The 20,712-nt window shown below is 36.8% G+C and overlaps 1 protein-coding gene across 2 annotated transcripts in view; it reads left to right on the plus strand.

Moving 5' to 3' along the window:
• Positions 1–20,357, plus strand: part of LOC5573319 (EH domain-containing protein 3) — a 61,608-nt gene extending 41,251 nt beyond the window's left edge. Inside the window, exons 2-4 of one of the 2 annotated variants that reach the window (XM_021837753.1) lie at positions 2,981–3,004; positions 18,904–19,074; positions 19,154–20,357. In XM_021837753.1, the coding sequence (XP_021693445.1) occupies positions 2,981–3,004; positions 18,904–19,074; positions 19,154–19,368 (410 nt within the window). In that variant the 3' untranslated portion in view covers positions 19,369–20,357. The remainder of the gene's footprint in view (positions 1–2,980; positions 3,005–18,903; positions 19,075–19,153) is intronic. The other variant, XM_001654488.2, reaches the window with a different exon arrangement.
• Positions 20,358–20,712: the final 355 nt, after the last annotated feature.

Genomic DNA, 20,712 nt, shown 5'->3' on the forward strand with positions numbered 1-20,712 from the left:
CAAAGTGCACACTTCGAATGTAATTATCCGAAGTGGAGGCTTCGAGCCTTCGAGTACGAGCGTCATCTCTCGCTTCTGATGTCGAGATATCTGGAACGATTGGTGGTAAATGTTTGCGTTGGTTTGCTCCGATTGTTGCTCAAATAATTGTTTGTTCGGTCAGAAGTAGGTTTACACTCGAACCGTGAAGATGAAGAGAACGTGAAAATATTTGCTATCGTGTCTAGTAGTTAGAGTTTAATGATATGCACGTGAGTTTGTGTGCACAGTATTGTGCATTTTTTATTTAATGTCTGTGCCTAAATTTAGAATTTAGAATAAAGTCAGGTACTTTGATCGAAATGTACCATAAAACGTATACTTTAAAACTTAATCTAAAAATGATCGTAGAATAGATTACACAGCGTAACAAAAATGACATTTTTGCGTGTCTCAAGGATCAAATTATGTGTCTCTAGTAGATTTGGGGTTGCTGAATCTGTTGCCATTCTCAGAAATGTTCCAGCACGTCACAATTTTTAGCTACAGGTCGCCAAAGTTGTATAAAACACTGGTGTTATTAATGTTTACATAAAATTTAAAGTACAATTTATCAAACTTTTTTGTAATCTAATCCACCAAACATGCAAAATAGAACTTGAACTTTCATTTCAGACATAATTTGATTGAAATTGCGCGATTAAATTTCGATTAAACCGATTTTTTCAACATGCTTGCAGTCTCCATACAAAATTCTTCGTTTCTTCTATATGGCAAAATACAACAATTCTCTAAACCATCAAAAAATAACTTTTCCATATCAAAAGTATTACAAACTTTAATGATAAGTATTGTTATACACATAAAGTTTGAATTCTGTGGCAAATTAAGCCAATATATTACCTTACAAGCTGGCAAACTTGCATGCAAGTTGGCTGAAATAGTCATTTTTTGCATTTTCAACAGTCGATATCTCAAAAACTAGACGTGCTATGGTATTTCTGAAAACGGCAATGGATTCAGCAACCCTTAAATAAGTGAATAGCGATATTTTGGTGCTGGAGACAAAAACGTGTTCCGCAGTGTTATTTGTCAACGTTTCAAAAATGCCAAAATTAACTTGCCTTGAGTTGCGTATCCTTCAGAACTTTATGGCATCTACAATTAATTAGTGTGTCATATTTGCAGAATCAATTAGAAACGTGATTTGGAAGCACGACCAAAGGAGCGAGAAAAACATCGCATCTGTATCGATCCATGATCGGAAATGTTGCGCAAGTTGTAACAAGCCTTGTAAATAGCAACAGCAAAAAAGAAACCTTAAAAAATAAAAAAAATCTCGCTTATTTTTCATTGAGGGTAGGCGTTTTTTTTTACTGGCATGATAAACAATTCTCGAACATCCTATAGCAATAGTGCCCCCAGATTTATAGCTTGTTAAGACCGATTTTATAATGCACTGTTATCCCCCGATATAATCAGAGCTATAGCAGTAGACGCTTAAACAGACGCTTATGATGTGTTGCGGATCATGATTGTAACAGAGAGCGATGAAAGAGAGATACCATTTCCTCAGAATTCAATCCCTCGCTTATACCAAAAGTAAAGCTTTCTCATCTTTGTAACGTTCTACCTAATAGCTATCTTTCTCTGTCTCTCTGCGCCGTTATGCCGCAAACAGTATCGGTTCTATCTATCGCTAGAACTGAATAAATCGACTTAACCGCTTACCACAGTGGTATCCATACGGTCGAATACCCCCATCCATCACTAACAAAACACTCCTACTTCCAAAATAGCTGTGGGAAATGCAGGAGATTCTCCGGTTTTCTAGTAACAACGACTATCTAATTAACATTCCTTCCTATCCCCGATGGGCATAAGGACGTGGCCTGCGCCGTTATCAATCTAGAAATATCAAGGATAGTGTAATTGCACATTGAAGATGGTAAAAAGCTAAAACCCAAGCTCCCATCTGAGTGGTTCTCTGTGCAAATACCACTATCCTGATTCATCACGGAGTAGCAACTACGAAGTGTATGTTCCATCAGTTGATCGTTTTTTGATCAATCGACTTCAATACTCATTTATAGAGGCAGTTTTGAGTATTGCTGAGCGCAGATCATAGATTGTTGAGCTATAAAATTGTAGTTAATTATGAACATTTCCATTCGCTACCTCTTTATCAATTGGAATTCAGAACTCTTGCTAGTTTATAAACTGAGTGACTAATACCATTTTTTCCATTATGTTCTGTGATTTCATCGTTATTTCTCAGATCCAAATCACTTTCAATTTCCACATTCATGGAAATTCCGAATATCATCATTCATTGACTCAGTCTTAATGGTGCGATAATAGCGATTGACTTTAACGCTTTGACACAATATTGCATTACATCCTTCGCCGAACACGGTCGCACCTGATAAAGGCGTACCGCACTCGAAATTCTTCAAACAATGACACAAAAAGCGTGCAATTTCGTAATCAACTAACCACTCGTTCTGCAAAATTGCCTTCTACACTAGTCATCAATCCCTTGCGACGACGGCGCACGTCAAGTACTTTAATATGGCGTGAAAATTCCTTTTTTGTTTGGTGCTATCGCATTGCCTTCCCCTGCAAGGGCGCTTATCAGGGTGTGCCATTGCAATAATGTATTTGATATCAGTCATTATTTTGTAGCAAATTTGTGGGTGCACAAAACTAGTTATATAGACAAACAGATTTGACATTTTGAAATTTATTGTCCAGTATTTTTAAATTATTGCTTACAATGATGCTTTTGAAATCAACTGCTCTAGTAAAATTCATTTAAGTGTTGTAACACCATAATATCAAAAATATTATTCTATCTAGCGTTATACCTATTGCTATTCAATTCTAAAGTGTCCATAATAGGAACTGAACACCAGTGCTTTAACCATACACACATTGCCTCCCTATACACAAAACATTGTCCTTAGCCGTCCTTAGCTAAAGTGCCTTTTCCTGCTTGCAGATGGATTTCTAACATTGACACCACGTGAGTTTTCCCAAACGGACCCGGCTTAGCCCGCGGATCACGTTATGGTTGTGTGTTTTGCTGCGCCGTTATGGTATGGACATTATTTTTACCATTCTCATGAGTCCTTCGTGATATTTCCGCTTCGCTGTTTGGTCATTGGTGCGCGCAAGTTTGGTGATGGGGCGTTCCATTGTGGGCATGCTTGTGCTAGTCTGATATTTGTGTTGAATTGAGGGTTTGTTTAGATGTAAGCACAGTCACTACATACTTCGAAGTTGCCCTGTTATCACTTTATGCTTACATTTTTTTAATGTGGTTGATGATCTGTGACTGTGGGGTAATTGCTGTGGAAATCATCCCAAATTTGGGTTTCATATTGGTCTAAACATATAATGGGTGTATATTTTGTTTCAACTTTTTGTATGTATGTTCGATAAACAATTTATATTGTACAGTAAATTCCTGTCTGACTAATAGAAAGGTAAGTCAATTTCATTTTATGTACTCATGCTCCAAATATGAAACCGTTGATTCTGATTTTTTTTTCGAGCGAACAAATATATATTTTTTTTTCTTCAGGAAATTTTGAATGATACCTGTTATAATTGAGGGACCCAAACGCAAAGGGGTGTAAGTGACAAATGTTTCTAACCATCGCAGCGATAATTTTAGGAAATTTTTCCGCTCAACGAAAAAAAGGAACATAATTCGTAGAAAACTGACTTAGTATTTAGCTCTCATTCATTTTTTACAGAATGAAAAATAGCTGAAAAAACATTGAACTTGTTTTCTTATAAGCAGATTTTTGTAAGTCATACCCCTTTTCTTCTAACTTTCTCAGTCTTGTCTAATCAAATAATCTTCTTGGCATTGACATCCCAACTGGGACAGAGCCGGCTACTCTGCTTAGTGTTCTAAGACCACTTCCACAGTTGAGCGGTTCCAATTCTTCCATTTTGAAACATTGTGCAATAAATCACATAAGTTGTCCCCTAAAACATATCCAAAAATAAAAAAAAATCAAAACTGCGTTTCTGGAGAAAATCGATTTTAAAATTTTGTTTTTGAAATAAAAAATAATCTGTAACTTTTTTTACCGTGCATATTTTTCTCCATATAGTCCTAAGCAATACCTACAACTTTGTAGAAGATCTCAAATCGATCAGACAAACCGTTTTCGAGTTACAGTTTTTTAAAGATTTGCTATGCATTTTCCGATACGCCCTTCTCAAAAATAAGGCGAGGTTCAAAATGGCGGTCTGAAGGTTCAAAATGGCATTTTGGGTCATAAAGAATCTGTATGCAAATTTTCAGGCGATTCAAAAAATACAAAAATTAAATTAAAAAAAAAAAAATCGTCATGTTCGGTGGAATTGCTCAGTTATTAACTGAGAGCTTTCTTTGCTTAAGTTGCCATTTTCGCATTCGTATATCGTGTGGAAGCTACGATGATATTCTATGTCCAAGGAAGGAAATTTCCATTACGAAAAGATCCTGGACCGACCGGGAATTGAACCCAGACACCTTCAGCATGGCTTTGCTTTGTAGCCGCAGACTCTAACCACTCGGCTAAGGAAGGCCCCCGTTAGAATATGGTTAATTTAGTTCTAAATTCGACTTACTGTCTGTGATTAAATCTGTGATACCCATAAAGTTTAAGTAGGCTTAAGTTCATTGTGTATAATAAATTAGTAGCTAAGAGCTTAATAAATCTTCCCTATTGCTCAATAAATTTGGTATAGCCGGGTCCATACTTTCTGCGACACATTATAGAGGTAGATCCACTCGTACCGCATGCATAAGCCGTAAAATTCATCATAATAATTGGGCTTATACAATTTGGTTACCCATTCCTACTTTTATTTAGGACCAAAAAATGTTTTGGAAATATCAATACGAATCAATTTCGGAAATGTATTTTGATGATGTATTTTTGTACCGAATTTATTAATCTTGAAAGTTGGCCTCCAGTACCCTATAAAATCTTAAAATGTCTGAAAGTTTTTAAATTTATGCCACATTGAATGTTTCCACTTCAGAGACAGTGATTAGTCGTTAATTTATAGCAACGTCAATATTTTCATCACAAATATTGTGTGTTTTAATAATAGGCTTTTCATTGGATTGCTGTATTTTTATTGATCATTCGATATCAACCGGGTTTAACAGCCGAGAGACGATTTTTAGACGATCCAGTCAATTTGTTTGCTTCGCGGCCGAACACCTGGCCCGGTGGAAAATCGAATTTCAGTTTCCCCAGGTATAATTTGGTGTTTCTTAAAAAAATATATATAATAAGTAAGAGAAATGCATCTTCTACAGCGATTTTTCTCATACACAATTCAAGCCCTCTCTTAGAGTTAAGTTGACGGATTCCGCTCAAATTTTCACAATAGCTCCTGGAGGTCTAAATGGACAAATTTAGGAGGTGTAGCTGAACATTTTTATTGTTTGATTATTATGTGACATCATAATGTACAATCTCACTTATATTATTGTCTCTGGGAAAACTTGTCCGATTTTGATGTGACAATAATTGAGTTTTGGATGAATGTATCGCTATTTTATATAACTACTGAAATTCAACATTTAACCTTTACAGTACTGAGTGCCGACATCAAAGCTTCAAAATTCTTTAGTTTCGCCATCGTTTTGGTGAGATTTTTTTCAGGAAAAATCTCAAATAAGTTTTATTTTGAATTCGATAATGATGCCGGAGTTGATTTCAAATTTGTTGAGGTACATTGGGTATTTAGAAAATTACACTGCGGAACACGTTTTTGTCTCAAACAACAAAATACCGCTATACACTTAATTAAGGGTTGTTGAATCCATTGCCGTTTTCAAAAATATCATAGCACGTTTAGTTTTTGAGATATTGGCAGTTGAAAATGCCAAAATTGACTATTTTAGCCAACTTGCATGCAAGTTTGCCAGCTTGTAAGGCAATTTATTTGCTTAATTCAATTCAAACTCTATGTGTATAACAATACTTATCAACAAAGTTTACAATACTTTCGATGTGGAAAAGTTATTTTTTGATGGTTTAAAAAAGTATTGTATTTTTTCATATAAGAGAAACGAAGAATTTTGTATGGAGATAGCAAGCATGTTGAAAAAATTGGTTTAATCTAAATTTAAACGGGCAATTTCAACCAAATTACATCTAAAATGAAAGTTTGAGTCCTATTATGCATGCTTGGTGGATAAGATCATAAAAAAGTTTGATAAATTATACCTTATAATTTATGTAAACATCCATAAAACCAGTGTTTTGTGCAACTTTGGTGACCTGTAGCTAAAAATTGTGACGTGCTGGAACATTTCTGAGAATGGCATCAGATTCAGCAACCCCAAATCTACTAGAGACACATAATTTAATCCTTGAGACACGCAAACTCGTCATTTTTGTTGCGCTGTGTTATGGGAGACATGCAACGAATTCCATCAATTTTTTTTTTTTTAATCTATGGATCATTGATCCATTCAATAGAATGTATCCTATGTTTCAGTCTGGATACTATTGTGGTCATTTTGGGAACATGGTCACAAGATACCGTTTCGGTAGGGATATAAAAAAAGGTTTTCCTTTCGATGACTCAAAATTCATTTTTTTTTATCCAGAAGTGATTAACCCCTCTAACATATTAAATTTCTTTGGCGGCCATTTTGTTTTTGGTCAATTTATCACAAAAAAACAAAATGTGTTCTATATTCTACCATGTAATAAGGAGCTACTCTGAAAAATCATTCAAATCAGTTCAGTATTCTTGGAGAAATCTGAAAATTACGATATGAGGTTTCAAGATCTTTATTTGTCGAGGGTGGTACCTGACCATAGACGGCTGCTCCAAATTGCTTCATTTTTTCACAACAGACTCACATTAATATATCATTTTTAAGAGTGAATATCCGAATATGATACAAATTCTGCAGCCTGAGATATTTACGTGGGTTATGGCAACGCGTCGGTTCCCCAAGGAATTTTGGAATATCTCCGGATTCCGATGACCAATTATCAATATCGACACATATTCTTAAACTAGAAGAGTTTTTTGAGAACTTGTGAAAGAATGGTGCAAAAACTATCGAAAAACAAAAAAGTTATCGCAATTTGAATATTTTTTAGCGGTAAAAATGAAGCTTCCGGTAGAGGGGTTAAATATCATGTCATGAAATATTGCTGTGTGCGTTTGAAACGCAAATATCAAACGCGGTAAGATTTCCCACAAGAAATGCGATGTCAAAGATAGGTTTTTCTATCTAGGTCAGCGGTGATTTAGATAATCGTTGCTAGGAGTCCTTTGATTGGTTTGTGTTACCGCATTTGGAGGACATTTAGTCAAGATTTGCACCTCAAATGCAGACAGCAATATACCGTTTTGACTCATATCCCGAACACTTAAGGCCAACAGTGACTTCAAATGCACCTGATGGGCATAAATTAACTGATATTTATGAAAATTTTAGTTTCTTCACAATGTCTTACTGTTAGCTGTTGGGTGTACTGATAAAAATATTTATTTAAACTTGTTTAGTATTGTTTTCACGTAAAAGTATGGAACAACATTTTGATTCAAATGCCGAACAGTGTGCTCATTCTGTCTCATATTCCGAACACCTTGATTCAAATTCCGAAAAGCACGAATAAATCGTATTCAAATGAATAATTTCGCAAATAAATTTATCTGAGCTAGTTTTACTGGTCTCGAACTAGAGAATCATCACTACTCCCGATGTATAAAATAGATTGGAAGATGATAAAATTGTGATGTAATTGACTGCCATTTTTGGGTAATTTGATGATATTTTTCAGCGAAATATTTCAACCTCACCGCCATACAAAAACCGAGTGTTCGGAATATGAGTCTGTTCGGAATTTGAGACAAAACGGTAAAGTGATTCTGACTTTTTTTGGACACTCGATAACAGGTTCGGATAGGGTTCCAAATTACCAATTTCGGAACATCTTCTACCGTTGTCGTATGACGACTTGAATTTCATGATTTTTCACAGAATCTCATATCTTTCCTTTATGTCGTTACTTCACAACCAGATCAGAGCTTGCTTCTTAGCTTACTATTTTACTAGCGCTTTCACATTATTGGGCTGAAAACTTTTTTGTGTTTGTGTGGAATAGTCTCCAAACTGAAACAGGTAATACATTATATCCTGAAGATCAATTTCACATTATGGGCCCTATTTTATAAGTCGAGTCAAACAAAACAATAGAAATATTAATACTAGAACGCTAATGGCGCTGTTCTTATAAAACTGAATTAGTTTATTATCACCTTTAACTGTATCTTTTCATTGTTTGTTCGATGGCATGTTGTAGTGGATGATTTTGAAATTTATTTGACACTTTGAGGGCCGGTACTCAAGCTGTCAGCGCGTGACAAACTAGATGTTGGTAACACGAACAGTAGCGACATTAGCATTCTTAGGTTAATGCTTCTACTATCAGAACAGACTAGACTGGAGTCACTGTCGACCAAAAACTTCGCTCGACTCGGCTCTGTCACACGAGTTTATCGACGGTTGTCACACTGTGTGACTGGATTCCTATGGGAGGCTGACATCAATAGAATAGCAGTAGAACGTAGTGGTGCTGCCTTCACAAAAGTGATATAAATTATTATTACTTATAACAATACGTTTTCATTGTTTGTACAATGAAATGTTGTACAGGATCGTTTGTTACGATTTTTGAAATTTATTTGACACTTTGAGGCTCAGTACTCACGCTGTCAGCGTGAGGTAACACGAACAGTCGCGACCTGAGAGAGACTCGGGAAGAGGAAAAATCTCAACGTCATATGCAGCCCAGATTCCGCTGTCACGAAACGTCAAATGCAGCCTGTCGTTTTTGGCTGAAAAGTGAAAATATTGTATTCAAAATAAACTGTTATTAAAAACCTCAGTCAGCGGAACAGTTTTTTCCAAAGATACTGATAAATCTAAACACCAGAATTATTATTTCTAATATCTACTACGTTTGCTGGCATGGAATTTCACTTAAAAGGCCTTGTATGCTTCGGTGTGATGCAAACGCAATAGTTTTTTGCTGAGATGTTCATGTGAAAGTTTTAAGGTGAAGATGAATCGAACGCATGATTGATGAAAACACTGAGTGGAATAAGAAAAAAAAACTCAGCAATCGCAGAAAAAGAAGACCGTCTCCGCGAGTCTCGTCTCAGGTCGCGACATTAGCGTTCTAAGGTTAATACTTCTACTGTGACATCTGAAATATGCATGCTTACTATGATCGACAGTGATTACAGACAAGTCACATGAATGTGCTCAATTTAGGGGCCTATTTTATAAATCGAGCAGATTCATGTGACTCGTCTGTATTCATTGTCGATCAAAGCAAGCATGCATATTTCAGATGTCACCCGTCGACTCCCATAGTAATCCAGTCACATAGAGTGACAACTGTCGAAAAACTCGAGTGACAGAGCTGAGTCGAGCGAAATTTTCGGTCGACAGTGACTCCAGTCGAGTCATTTTGATCGACTCGACTTATAAAATAGACCCCTTACAAAACAGACCCCCATGTTTGTTTTTAATTTTTTATAAAGTTCTTTGCATTTTTTTTTGTTGGGATTTGAACCACTGCGACCATTAATTGATCTATTGTGGTATGAGTTCTTTGCATTTAGGGCCCTATTTTATAAGTCGAGTTGATCAAAAACGACTCTACTGGAGTCATTGTTGACGAACAATTTCGCTCGACTTAGCTCTGTCACTCGAGTTTATCGACATTTGTCACTCTATGTGACTGGATTACTATGGGAGTCGACGGGTGACATCTGAAATATGCATGCTTACTTTGATCAACAACGACTACAGACGAGTCACGTGAGTTTGCTCGAATTTCAAAATAGACCCCTTAACCTCCATTTGTATATCAAAATATTCTAGGTAATTCCAACATATTTAAACCAAAATCCAAAACCAACTTGAAATTCAAAACTATCGATGCGTGCATCAAGAATATAACTTATTTGTGATTTCCTCTAAACATTTCCTCAAAATCGAATTCTGAAATTTTGATGTCTGCATCTAGTACCGTAAATGTTGAAATGCGATTGGAAATAATGTTTCATTTGTTGTCGAAATGGGACAGAAATTCTCGCCTAAAACGGAGGTAGAAGACAAACATGGATGTTGCCAATATTGGAAAGGTCTGTAAGCTAGATAATTCTAGCTCACTTCTAGAGAACTTCGAGTTCGCTTTGATTTTGTTCGGAGCGATTTTGTTTTTCTTTTCTCAGTTCGTTTCCGAGCACCCGGATCGATTCGAGTTTTTTTTTCGGTTTGCGAAACGATTCGCAAACTATTCACTGGGCTATACGAAGTACTATACCAAGGCCCAAGCGCTCGAGTTTGCTTTCGTTCCGAGCAGAGTCTGTATGCTATAACTGAAGCTGAAAGTGGATTGTGGCTGCTCAGTCAGGGATGAATGATCAATTGTTGAGCTCGTTTCAAGCTTTTATTTCAAATGTAAAATATGTATGACTCCACATTTAATCGTTACAACGATGGGACGTAAATATGATTTTTCAACAAATTATGAATGGTTCGTCACGGCATGTTTCGGCATTTATTTTTTTTTATTTTCAAAACACCCCTTTCTTTTCACCTCTATTTTTGTTATTTAATTACCTTCGAATGGTTTGATACTATAAGTGTAGACTTGCAGAAGGTTTATTTTATTCAACAAACTTTGAATGGTTCGTCACTGTAAGTGTCGTCATAAGAGTGTTCTGTAATAGTCCAGCCAATTGAGGTTTTTTTCTTTTCATAATGAGTAAATGAGTAAAATATGATAACACATGCTTTCGGCCTGACAGCTGTAGGCTGCGTTTAGCTTTTTGTACAACAAACTTTGAATCGTTCGTCACTACAAGTGTCGACATGATTTTCTTCTACTTGGAAAATTTTTATATCAATTGAAAATATCATATTTATAAGCATGTTTATATCTCACAAACAATTATTTATCATGGTCTAATCATTTATCAAAGTGAATCCCGTTAACCAAACGATCCACCCCATTAGCAAACATCCCTCCCAGTAACCTTTGTAGAGATACAGAGCTTAACACGGTCTCCAAATAGCAAAGGTTACACACTAACATTCCTTCCCACACTCTCACCTCACTGCAAAGACGTGGCCGGCGCCGTTTTTGACGCTGTATAAATAGAGGCATTTAATTATGCACTCTACAAAAAAAGGCCAATCCCAGCCAAACTTCTAGTTGATTCTTTGTGCATTCTCACTGACTTCTATCAATCACGAAATGAAAAAAAAAACTTTGATATGTGTAGTCAGTCTATACTAAGCTAAGCTAGGAATATTTGCGCATATAAACATCGTATAATGCAAAATATGATATATTATATGTACATCCTGGTTGTCTGGTTGAGTGCATTGGAAATGCACCGGGCACATCTCGTAATCATCTCGATCGTGAATATCGATTAGTCGGGCATCCGTCAGCGTCCATACAAGTATTTATCATTAGCAAGTGCGGTACAACTGCTCATACAGTTACAAAAGGCGGCGATTCTCTCTGATGACTGCGAGCAATCCGCAGCGCATGGTCGATATCTCCTATCCACTTCTGTAGTACTCATCGTCCATGTGACAATTTCTAAATGATTCGTAACCCTATGTTAAATGACACTGCCATAGAGTCATTCGCACCTTCCGCTGATTCATCCGCAAAGTCCGGAAAGTCAGAATCACTGCAATTACCCCCATAACCATCGACAGCATTGTGAAAGCAAGATACCATTCATTGTCGCTCGTCATACAATGGCGGTTTTTGGAAGCTTCGGTACTTAACCCAATTATCACATTTGATGGATCTGCCACGTTTCTAGAGAGAGATCGCGACATTCCTGCATTCGCATGAAGAGTCATTTTGCCATTTAAGCTTGCCTAATTTCAAAGATCGCAATCGCATCGCTACGGATGCGGAGAATTTCAACTAGAGCAGCTTCACCGCGGGAACATCATCGAACGGAAAGAAAACTTGGAGCGACGATGCGGCGCGCGAATTCATTAGACAGTATGGTCATGGGTTCGCCATAAAAATAGAACTTCAAGTTGGATATATCCGCCACCGCGGCTGACTGCGACAACAAACCATCATCGGGGAGCGAACGGCGGCGTCGCACAATGGTTTCAATTGTTGTACAGAGTGGTCATCAATAATTTGATACAATTCAGACACCTTCAGCGTGGCTTTGCTTTGTAGCCGCGGAATCTATCCACTCGGCTGAGGAAGGCCCCTTGAAATTTCATTCTTAAGATCAAAATTGATCCAATGGAAGTGAAAAACAAGAACTTTACGGCCTCTGGGCGGTACCACTGTGCGTCGTTTCCATCATCGTCATCAACGGGTTTGCCATGCGCGCGAGGCAAACAAGAGAACCTACCGCTCAGAGAAAAAAAATGCCGGCTTTTCAGCAGCAGAGTGGTTTTCCCCTGAGTAAGATCGAATGAAAACACGAGACGCGGTTTTTGCTGCAACTGCACTCGTCCGTGTCAGTCTCGTGTGCACTTGTGCTCAATCTAGCAAATAGTCACTAACAAATTCTACCTTCGATTTGTGCCTGCGTGCAATCACTCGAGTTTAAATCAATTGCAATTAATGGGTACAATGCTGAAAATAGGCCAATGGAATCTGATGTCGCGGTTCTGCGGTTCTAGCATAGCAACAATATGTTGTATTCGATGCGTGTGAAAATGTTGAGTAATTCGTCCTAGCATTCTTATGTTGCATAATTAAGGATCGAAGCGAAGTATCCTCTATCTCTTTTTTTATATATAGACGAAACTATGCATGCATAAGATAAGCTATGGAACAGTTATCCTATAAAGATTCGCAATAGAAACCAAAACGTAGGCTTTACTTAGGTAACTTGCTGTATTTTCGGCAGCTATGTCCTTTTCTTTATGGGTGAGCTTAATATATACGCGCATCTTTAAGAAGATTTGACCGACAAAAACCCACTATAATATAGAGTTCAAAATCAATCATATCAGCTGATAGCTTATGTATTAAAACTATCAATATCACTTGCGAGCTATCAATATCACTTTGATTGGACAACCAACAGCTGTGGTGGACATTGCACTCTAGATCATAATCACTGCAAAATGAATGTCTCAAGTGGTAGTAATTTCAGTAAAAATATCTATGCTTTTTGATTTCAAATGTTGATTATTGAGGTTTTTTTTAGATATGCATTCGATCTTAACAGATCGAGGATTGAACATTGAACATTGAAAAGAGTCTTTTCAGTAAAATCCACTTTTAAAGGTTTTGTAGACACCTATAAGTGCTACTGGTTAATCTTATTTGCTAGCCAAATTTGTCAATAATGAATTGTGTTTCGAAGACTGTGTAGTGTTTATTAAAACTTACACTTAATACTTCATCTTGCTTGTCTTACAAGGACAACGATAAAACTCCTAAAAACTTAGTCATGGTAATGTTTTCTTAAATCCCAACTGTCTGATGCATGTTATCGTAATGCGATCTGCTTGTGGTTACCAATATTATTATGTCTATGATGTTAATCATGTAGATAATTGTGAGTTAATTAGAACACGAAAAAAGAATGACAAATGTCCCTCTAGTAGAATTTTCTGGCTATCGTATGTAACATATTTTTTGGATTCTGAGATGTTTCACCATATTCTCGCGGATCTTATATAGGCCTTTAATTTTGCTTAAAAAGACTCACAGTGAGCTTGTTAGGAATTTCTTAGCAAAGTTCCTAAAGAAACAAAGTGGAACCCTTTTAGCTTTAAAGCTTTTTAAAATGCTCCTCGCAATTCTCAAGTTCGGCACTAGCAGAATCTCCCGTAAATAGATCATAAAGTCCAAACTTTTCCAAAGGTCGACCTATGGTGATGGTCAAATTTAAGTTGTCAGACACGAATGATGCCGATAGGCACACCGAGTAAATCAATATCGATCCTCAATCGCTTTGTAGTCCAACAGAATACTGTCGATGCGATTTCTGCCGCACTGCTCCAATCTCACACCGACATCAAGCACAGTGAGGGGGCGATGTGTTGACTTGCCGCAAACAAAACATTTACAGTCTGACGAAGTTTGTGAATTGTAACAGAAAGCTGGCACCGTGCCATCAACAACAGCCATTAGCTCAACTTACGTATGCCTGACTTTGCTCACGTGAATGCCGCGGATAGCCAAGCCACTAGATATCATTGAACTTGATGCAATTTGATTTCCGCACGTGAAAAACATATGCTACGCATCAGTAGCGATTTGGCCCTCGATTGAGTAGATAAATGATACGCATCATTTGCGCTGTTGCCGGTCGTTAAATGCATCTCCAATTATTCATTGCTTTTTCAATGGAAATATCAGGTGCTCTGAATATCATGGTAAACAAATTGCATAACTTTACGAGGAGCGTTGTAACATTGGATGAAATTATTTAATGGGTCACACGATGTTATATCTTAAAAATGGAATAAGTTCCGTTATCATATCAATGCAACTTGTGAAAAAGAAACAAAATTTGCTTAAGTATTTTCGATTTTTGGCTTGCCTTTGGTTTTTTAATGGCTTTGGTTTTTTTTTAATGGTTTAACTTATTTGTAAAAAAACTCGTTTTTATTTCTTTATCTATATCATTTAATAATCAAAAATATTCAAACTTTGGCGGCTGTGTCATTCACAATAAAAATTGACATATTAAATCAAATGCGAAAATATTGTACAATACTGGTCTTAGAATGCTGCTTTGATAAACATCAGTTTTTATAGGTGTCAGAAGGTGGAGTTCTCGAAGGGACCATCGAGTTAGGGAGATATCGAGTTGGGGAGGTATCGAGTTACAGAACACAAAACCAGTGCAACTGCGATCCAAGGGACCATCGAGTTAGCCATGAAAACTATCTTTTAGAATAGGGTAGATGTACCAATAGTGGTGGTAGTAAGCATGATTCAACATTATTTAACCACCTAAATTCAAGAAGCGCAATTAATGTACATGTTAATGTTGTAACGGGATGTAAGGATCATTGACTTTATGAGAAAAATGATTCCATCGCAGTAACCCACGGCATGTCAGTAAAAAATAATACCTCTACTATTAGTACCCTGTTCCTTTAGTTGCGGTATATTTTTCATTTGTGTTGCTATAGTTGCGGTATCCGTTGTTTTCTTATGGGATCCTCCATTATAGGAACACTTTACCGCAACTATTGGTACAAGTAAGAAATGTTTTAGCAATTCAGTGTTATTTCATCAGTTTTAAGGCAATCTGAACGCTCTTTTCAAATATTCCGTGTATCAACAAGCCAATACGTCGATTACCACCCACAACTAATGGATCATTTACCCTAGTTCTCTATTTCGATATCGAGATACGGAATGTCGAGTAAGGGAAAGTTTCCGAGCAGAAGTGAAATTCTGACCATCAAATCAAGATATTGACTAACATAAGAGATAAAAGATCCGAAGATAATATAAAAAGTTTATTTCTGGAGCATCTGAGCCACAGCATAATTTGATTTTTGCACACGGGTAGAAATCAGAATCGAAAAACAAGATTATGACTCATGATATCATGATTTCAGAGTTTTTTCAACTTATAAAAATACACCATGATTTGGACTCATGATATCATGAGTCAGATTGCCGTAACGCAACACACACGTTTTGTTTTTGTTGCTGATTATTAATATCACTTTTAGATTTCCATATCAAAATTTGCTATTACTGAGCTTTTTAATCAAGTGTATGGTTTGACAGCTAACTTTGGATTATTTTAACAATGTATGTTGGAAATTCAAGTTTATTTTAAATTTTACAATCTAAATTCCATGCCAAACACTGTAGAATGCTTTTTCTATGTCAAGACCATTTGAATTGCCTTCAACAAGTCTGAAAGAATTAAATTTGTCACACATAAAATTTGATGAGTGGGCAAAAAATGAATTAGGCTAGAAGCTTCTTCAGGGTTTTTGTCTGGTTTCTAAACTGATACAACTTTGGCGTTATACGGATAACTGCCACACTATACCATTCAAAGCGCTAGTCTCCAACAAAATATTTAAGCACGCAGCTGTGGCTTTGAAAAAAAAAAAATCATTTCAAAGATCTTCTTCTCACGTTGGCTTGAAATCCTATGTAGAATCCAACTTGTTCCTAGTCTTATTCTATTATATTCTATTCTATTCTAAGTGCTTGCACAGCCAATATTGAAAAGCATCCTGGAAATACCTAATTTTCTTGTTAGCATTAATATTTGCAGAATATTAACTATATAATGCAAATATTAAAATGGCCAGGCCTACTGTGTAGACTTCGGAGTTGAAGATAATTGAAAAAAATCACCAAGATCAGGTTATTCGGAATGAATAACATGATAGGTGAAACATTTTCAATTAAATGAAGGAAGAAACGGGGACAACCGTACCAACCGTTTAGATTCAGGATTAGAGGTAAACGTTGGAAGCGTCGTAGCTAAGAAATTTAATACACACGCCATTGTTGGCCGGTGTTCAGACATACTGGATCAAGTGCTTTTTAAAGGTTTCAGGAAGGCTTCAGGAATTCGAAATGAGGGTGGGACGTTTCGCATAAAGACGTTTCGCATAATATTAAGGGTGGACGTTTCGCATAATGGACGTTTGGCATAAAGAGAATTATATGCCTTCTTTAAAATGGAACCTGTTCTTATATGAAACTGCTTTATGCGAAACGTCCATTATGCCAAACGTCCTTATGCGAATCGTCCTTATGCGAAACGTCTTTATGCGAAATGGGTCACCCCCATTCGAAATATCAACATATTTCCATAATTTGCTATAATAATGAAATAGCACCACAAATATACGAATTGAAGGAGTCTTCATCGTATCTTTGGAACCCAATATCATCTAGTCCGGTTTGTCTGAACACCGACCAGTTGTAAACTTCAGTTCTCCTGGGATGGGACACAGACATTTATTCCTCTTGTCCTGGTTCTTGAACCTAGGCTTAAGCGTCTTTGCTCACTCGCTGAAAAAGATAAAAACTTATTCCGTCCCTTTCCCATTATACAACAAATTGATAAACATCTTGATCTACTTATTTGCAAGAAACTAACCAAACTCTACATATTGAAATTCAGCTCGATTCTCTTTTTAACACTGCTTTCATAGGCCGTACAAAAAGTATAAAAAAATGCAATGCCTCATATTTGCACTTTTTGTCGACAAATTATGTTACATTCTCTGCATGATGTTTCGAAATTCGAACGGAAAAATTGTTTGCATGTGCATAAAAAGAATCGGTTGTGAATCGAAATATATCCCAATATAATCAGGGGACAATCTCACCAATATTAGAAAAGTATACTCTGCATTTCTTCAATAAAAATGCTCTTCATTATTCTTGAAGCTGCTAACATTCCCATGTTCCGACACGATTCAATTGGATTCGCAGATATTCTGGCTTCGCGTACAAGAGCTAAAACACCATACTCTTTATAATATTGCAACGAATTTATTTAATTTTATAACAACCTTGATCAACACAAGGCAGAAATTTTTACCGCGTTTTTTCTCGGTTGTGCGGTTATGCGTATAACGGCAGTATTCAGGATTGAGAATTGCTTCATGTGATATTTGCAGTGTAACACAGACTTGATCAGAATCAAAGTCAGCATGGATAACTAGTTAGCTACAAAGCTGACTTGAGTCGATTGACACAACATCAGGGCGCTCAGAGTATTGAATCGCGAAATATCCTGGAGAGCAATCCTCAAATAAAATCCTTCCGTTGGAAATGCTTTGAGAATTGTTCCACGAGCGATGTTGGCATCAAAGATTTCAATGACAAAAATAGGCTTATTGCTAGTCAATTTCCGCAAGTCAGTTTTAAGAAAATTAACTTGCCGTCCAGTGCATTGAAATGGCAAATAGGCAGCTATGGAAGCATATTTACCAAGCTACGACCAAGTCTTTCAACAGAAACATCCAATGTTTCAATAATTTTGGTTGCAAATAACGAAAGTTCATGTCTATACGCCTATGAATGATGCTAGCAACTCCACCACATGCTCTAGACGATCGTTCTAATATACGATAAAGTTTAGATCTTTTTTGGGTTTGGATTTAGGTTTTATTTGGTTTCAGTAAAAACTGCTTTGTTAGAATATTATACAGCCCTTTTTCTTTACCATTTCAATTGAAAATGTTTAAAAAAATATTTGAACACATTAGAGAAGTGAAAAATTGCTGATTTTCTAAGAAGTTCGATCCATGTGGAAGTGAAAGACTTCCACATATTAGTTCTACACCTGACAAAACGCACATGACAAAAACCTGAAAATTCATCCCGAGGAAGATTCAATCATCGAAAGTTGTACGAATTTGGGAATTTCGTAAAACTACTCAGTTTTCTGTGATTATTCCATAGGATATTGCCTACATTTAGGCGTGTAGTGCGATGTTCTTGAAAAACTAACTGAATGTTTTCTTAAACATTGTAGTGGTAAGGATCTAATAAGCATATGCGGGTTCGGAGATCTCATCCAGAGCTGCTTTTCAAACGACGAATCATTACTTCATCAAGGCATCAATTTTCGCACATCTTTTACCCCAAAGTAAAAGATTCATTGTTTATAAATTTCGAGTAAATTCTCAACACTAAAATCACATTTGATAGAACATTTGTGTACCCGAACCTGTGAAGTTCATCGTCGTAACTATTTTTTTGCATTTAGTTTTAATAAACTGCATGCAAAACTGTAAAAAATGTTAAATTTCACCCAAAATCACTTGAATTAACTTTTCACGTTTTCACCATTTATATATACTCATTGCAATGTGCTATAATATAACTTGTATCTTCTATTGTTTTAAATTAACAGGTGGAGCTTTCGACGGAGTGGAAGACGTGGTATCACCATTCGGCTACCGTAAAGGAGAAGGCATCGATGCCGGCTGCGGTGAGGTGGACTGGATTTGCAATCGGGACCGGGAACGTACCGATCCAATCTTCGAATCGCTGAAACCGATCGATGGCAAGATCTCTGGTGCTGGTAAGTGCGACGACGATAATTGTCTGTTTGTTTCTACGCTAAAACTCAATTAACACATTCCTTCCGTTTTTATTTTTAGCGGCTAAATCCGAACTGATCAAGTCGAAACTGCCCAACAACGTGCTGAGTAAGATCTGGAAACTGTCCGACTACGACCAGGACGGTTTCCTCGACATCGAAGAGTTCGCCCTGGCGATGCATTTAATCAACGTGAAAATGGACGGAAACGAACTACCGACGTCCCTGCCATCCCATCTGGTGCCGCCCTCGAAGCGAAACGGCGTTGCAGAATAAGGGAACGCAATTCTCCGTATCCTAACAAAAGTTATGATTTTTACTTTCTCCTCGCGGTATATATTATTGTATCTTGAGAAGTGTATTTTTTCCTCTTTGGTTTTCGTTATTTATCTAGAATGCTTCGTTTTTCAATCAGCCAAATTAGAAGCCACCACCCACGAAACCCATTGTGTGCATATACATATAGTATATTTTTGCCAATCTTGTATTTGATAGCTAGTATGAAAGAGCGAACATCTTCGTAGCAATTTTTCGTGGCAAACGCAGACTTTGGTTTCACATTTGTTTAATTTTCTTTTCCACCTTCATCTATCTTCAAACCGATAAAAATGGCACAATATCATAAAGCAAACATACGACGACGTAAAGTAAAGCTGAACCTAGACGTGCGAATAATATAACCTTTCCAGTTTTGATTTCCGAGCAATTTTCTTTTTTTTTTCGAGCAATAAGTCACCGCCAAGCCAACCAGGTGCGGGAAATTTTCGGAATCCATACCCAAGAAATCTTGTAGCTGAAGCATCAACGCGATCCCATGTTAGCCGTTAAAGCTGAATTTATAGTGTACACGTGAACATTTTTTTAGCTTCAGATCAACTTCCATGGTCAAAATATGGCTTCACCCTCAAGATTTCTTGGGCATCGCTTCATGATCTATAGCTTAATTTATTTATAAACGAAGAAAATAGAGAGAAACAGTGATAGGCAGAGCAACAATACAGAAAATGCATGAACGGCATCGAGGTGGATCGATGTTTCTTCATTTATATCATTATATTTTTTTGTTTTCTGTTTTATTTGTAAGAGTTTTATTCCTAGCATCGGAGTCGATCCACTACTGTCCGCGGCGAGCTGGTTTCAGATAATAACTGGCATAATGTGCAACACCAGTTTTCTCCTGATATGGCAAAAGGAAACATATTGTGAGCTATATTTTTATAGGTAGTCGAATAAAGAACGAGTAAGTTGCAATAATTGTAGAAACATTTTTTTTTCTGTTGTTTCATTTGCGCTGTTGTGATTATCCCTTTTTTGTTGTTTGTGTTGGTTAGTGCACAGATTAGCTGGTTCGGTTTGCTTAGGTATGGGTTACTATCAGGGATTGAATCCTGAGAAAATTGAGAGAATCTCTTACGTATCGCTCTGTAACTATCATAACATGCTTCACATTATGAGAGACTGTTTATCGTATACTGCAACAACTTTGATCAGATTGGGGGATAGTAGTACATGATAAAACCCCTCTAAACATGCTCCAAGCCCGGGGGACACTATTGCTATTGGAAGTTCGTAGATTGTTTATCGTGCCAGTAAAGAAAAACACCTATCCCCAACGGTAAA

Source organism: Aedes aegypti, chromosome 1 (genome assembly GCF_002204515.2).
Source record: "Aedes aegypti strain LVP_AGWG chromosome 1, AaegL5.0 Primary Assembly, whole genome shotgun sequence".
Lineage (NCBI taxonomy): Eukaryota > Metazoa > Arthropoda > Insecta > Diptera > Culicidae > Aedes > Aedes aegypti.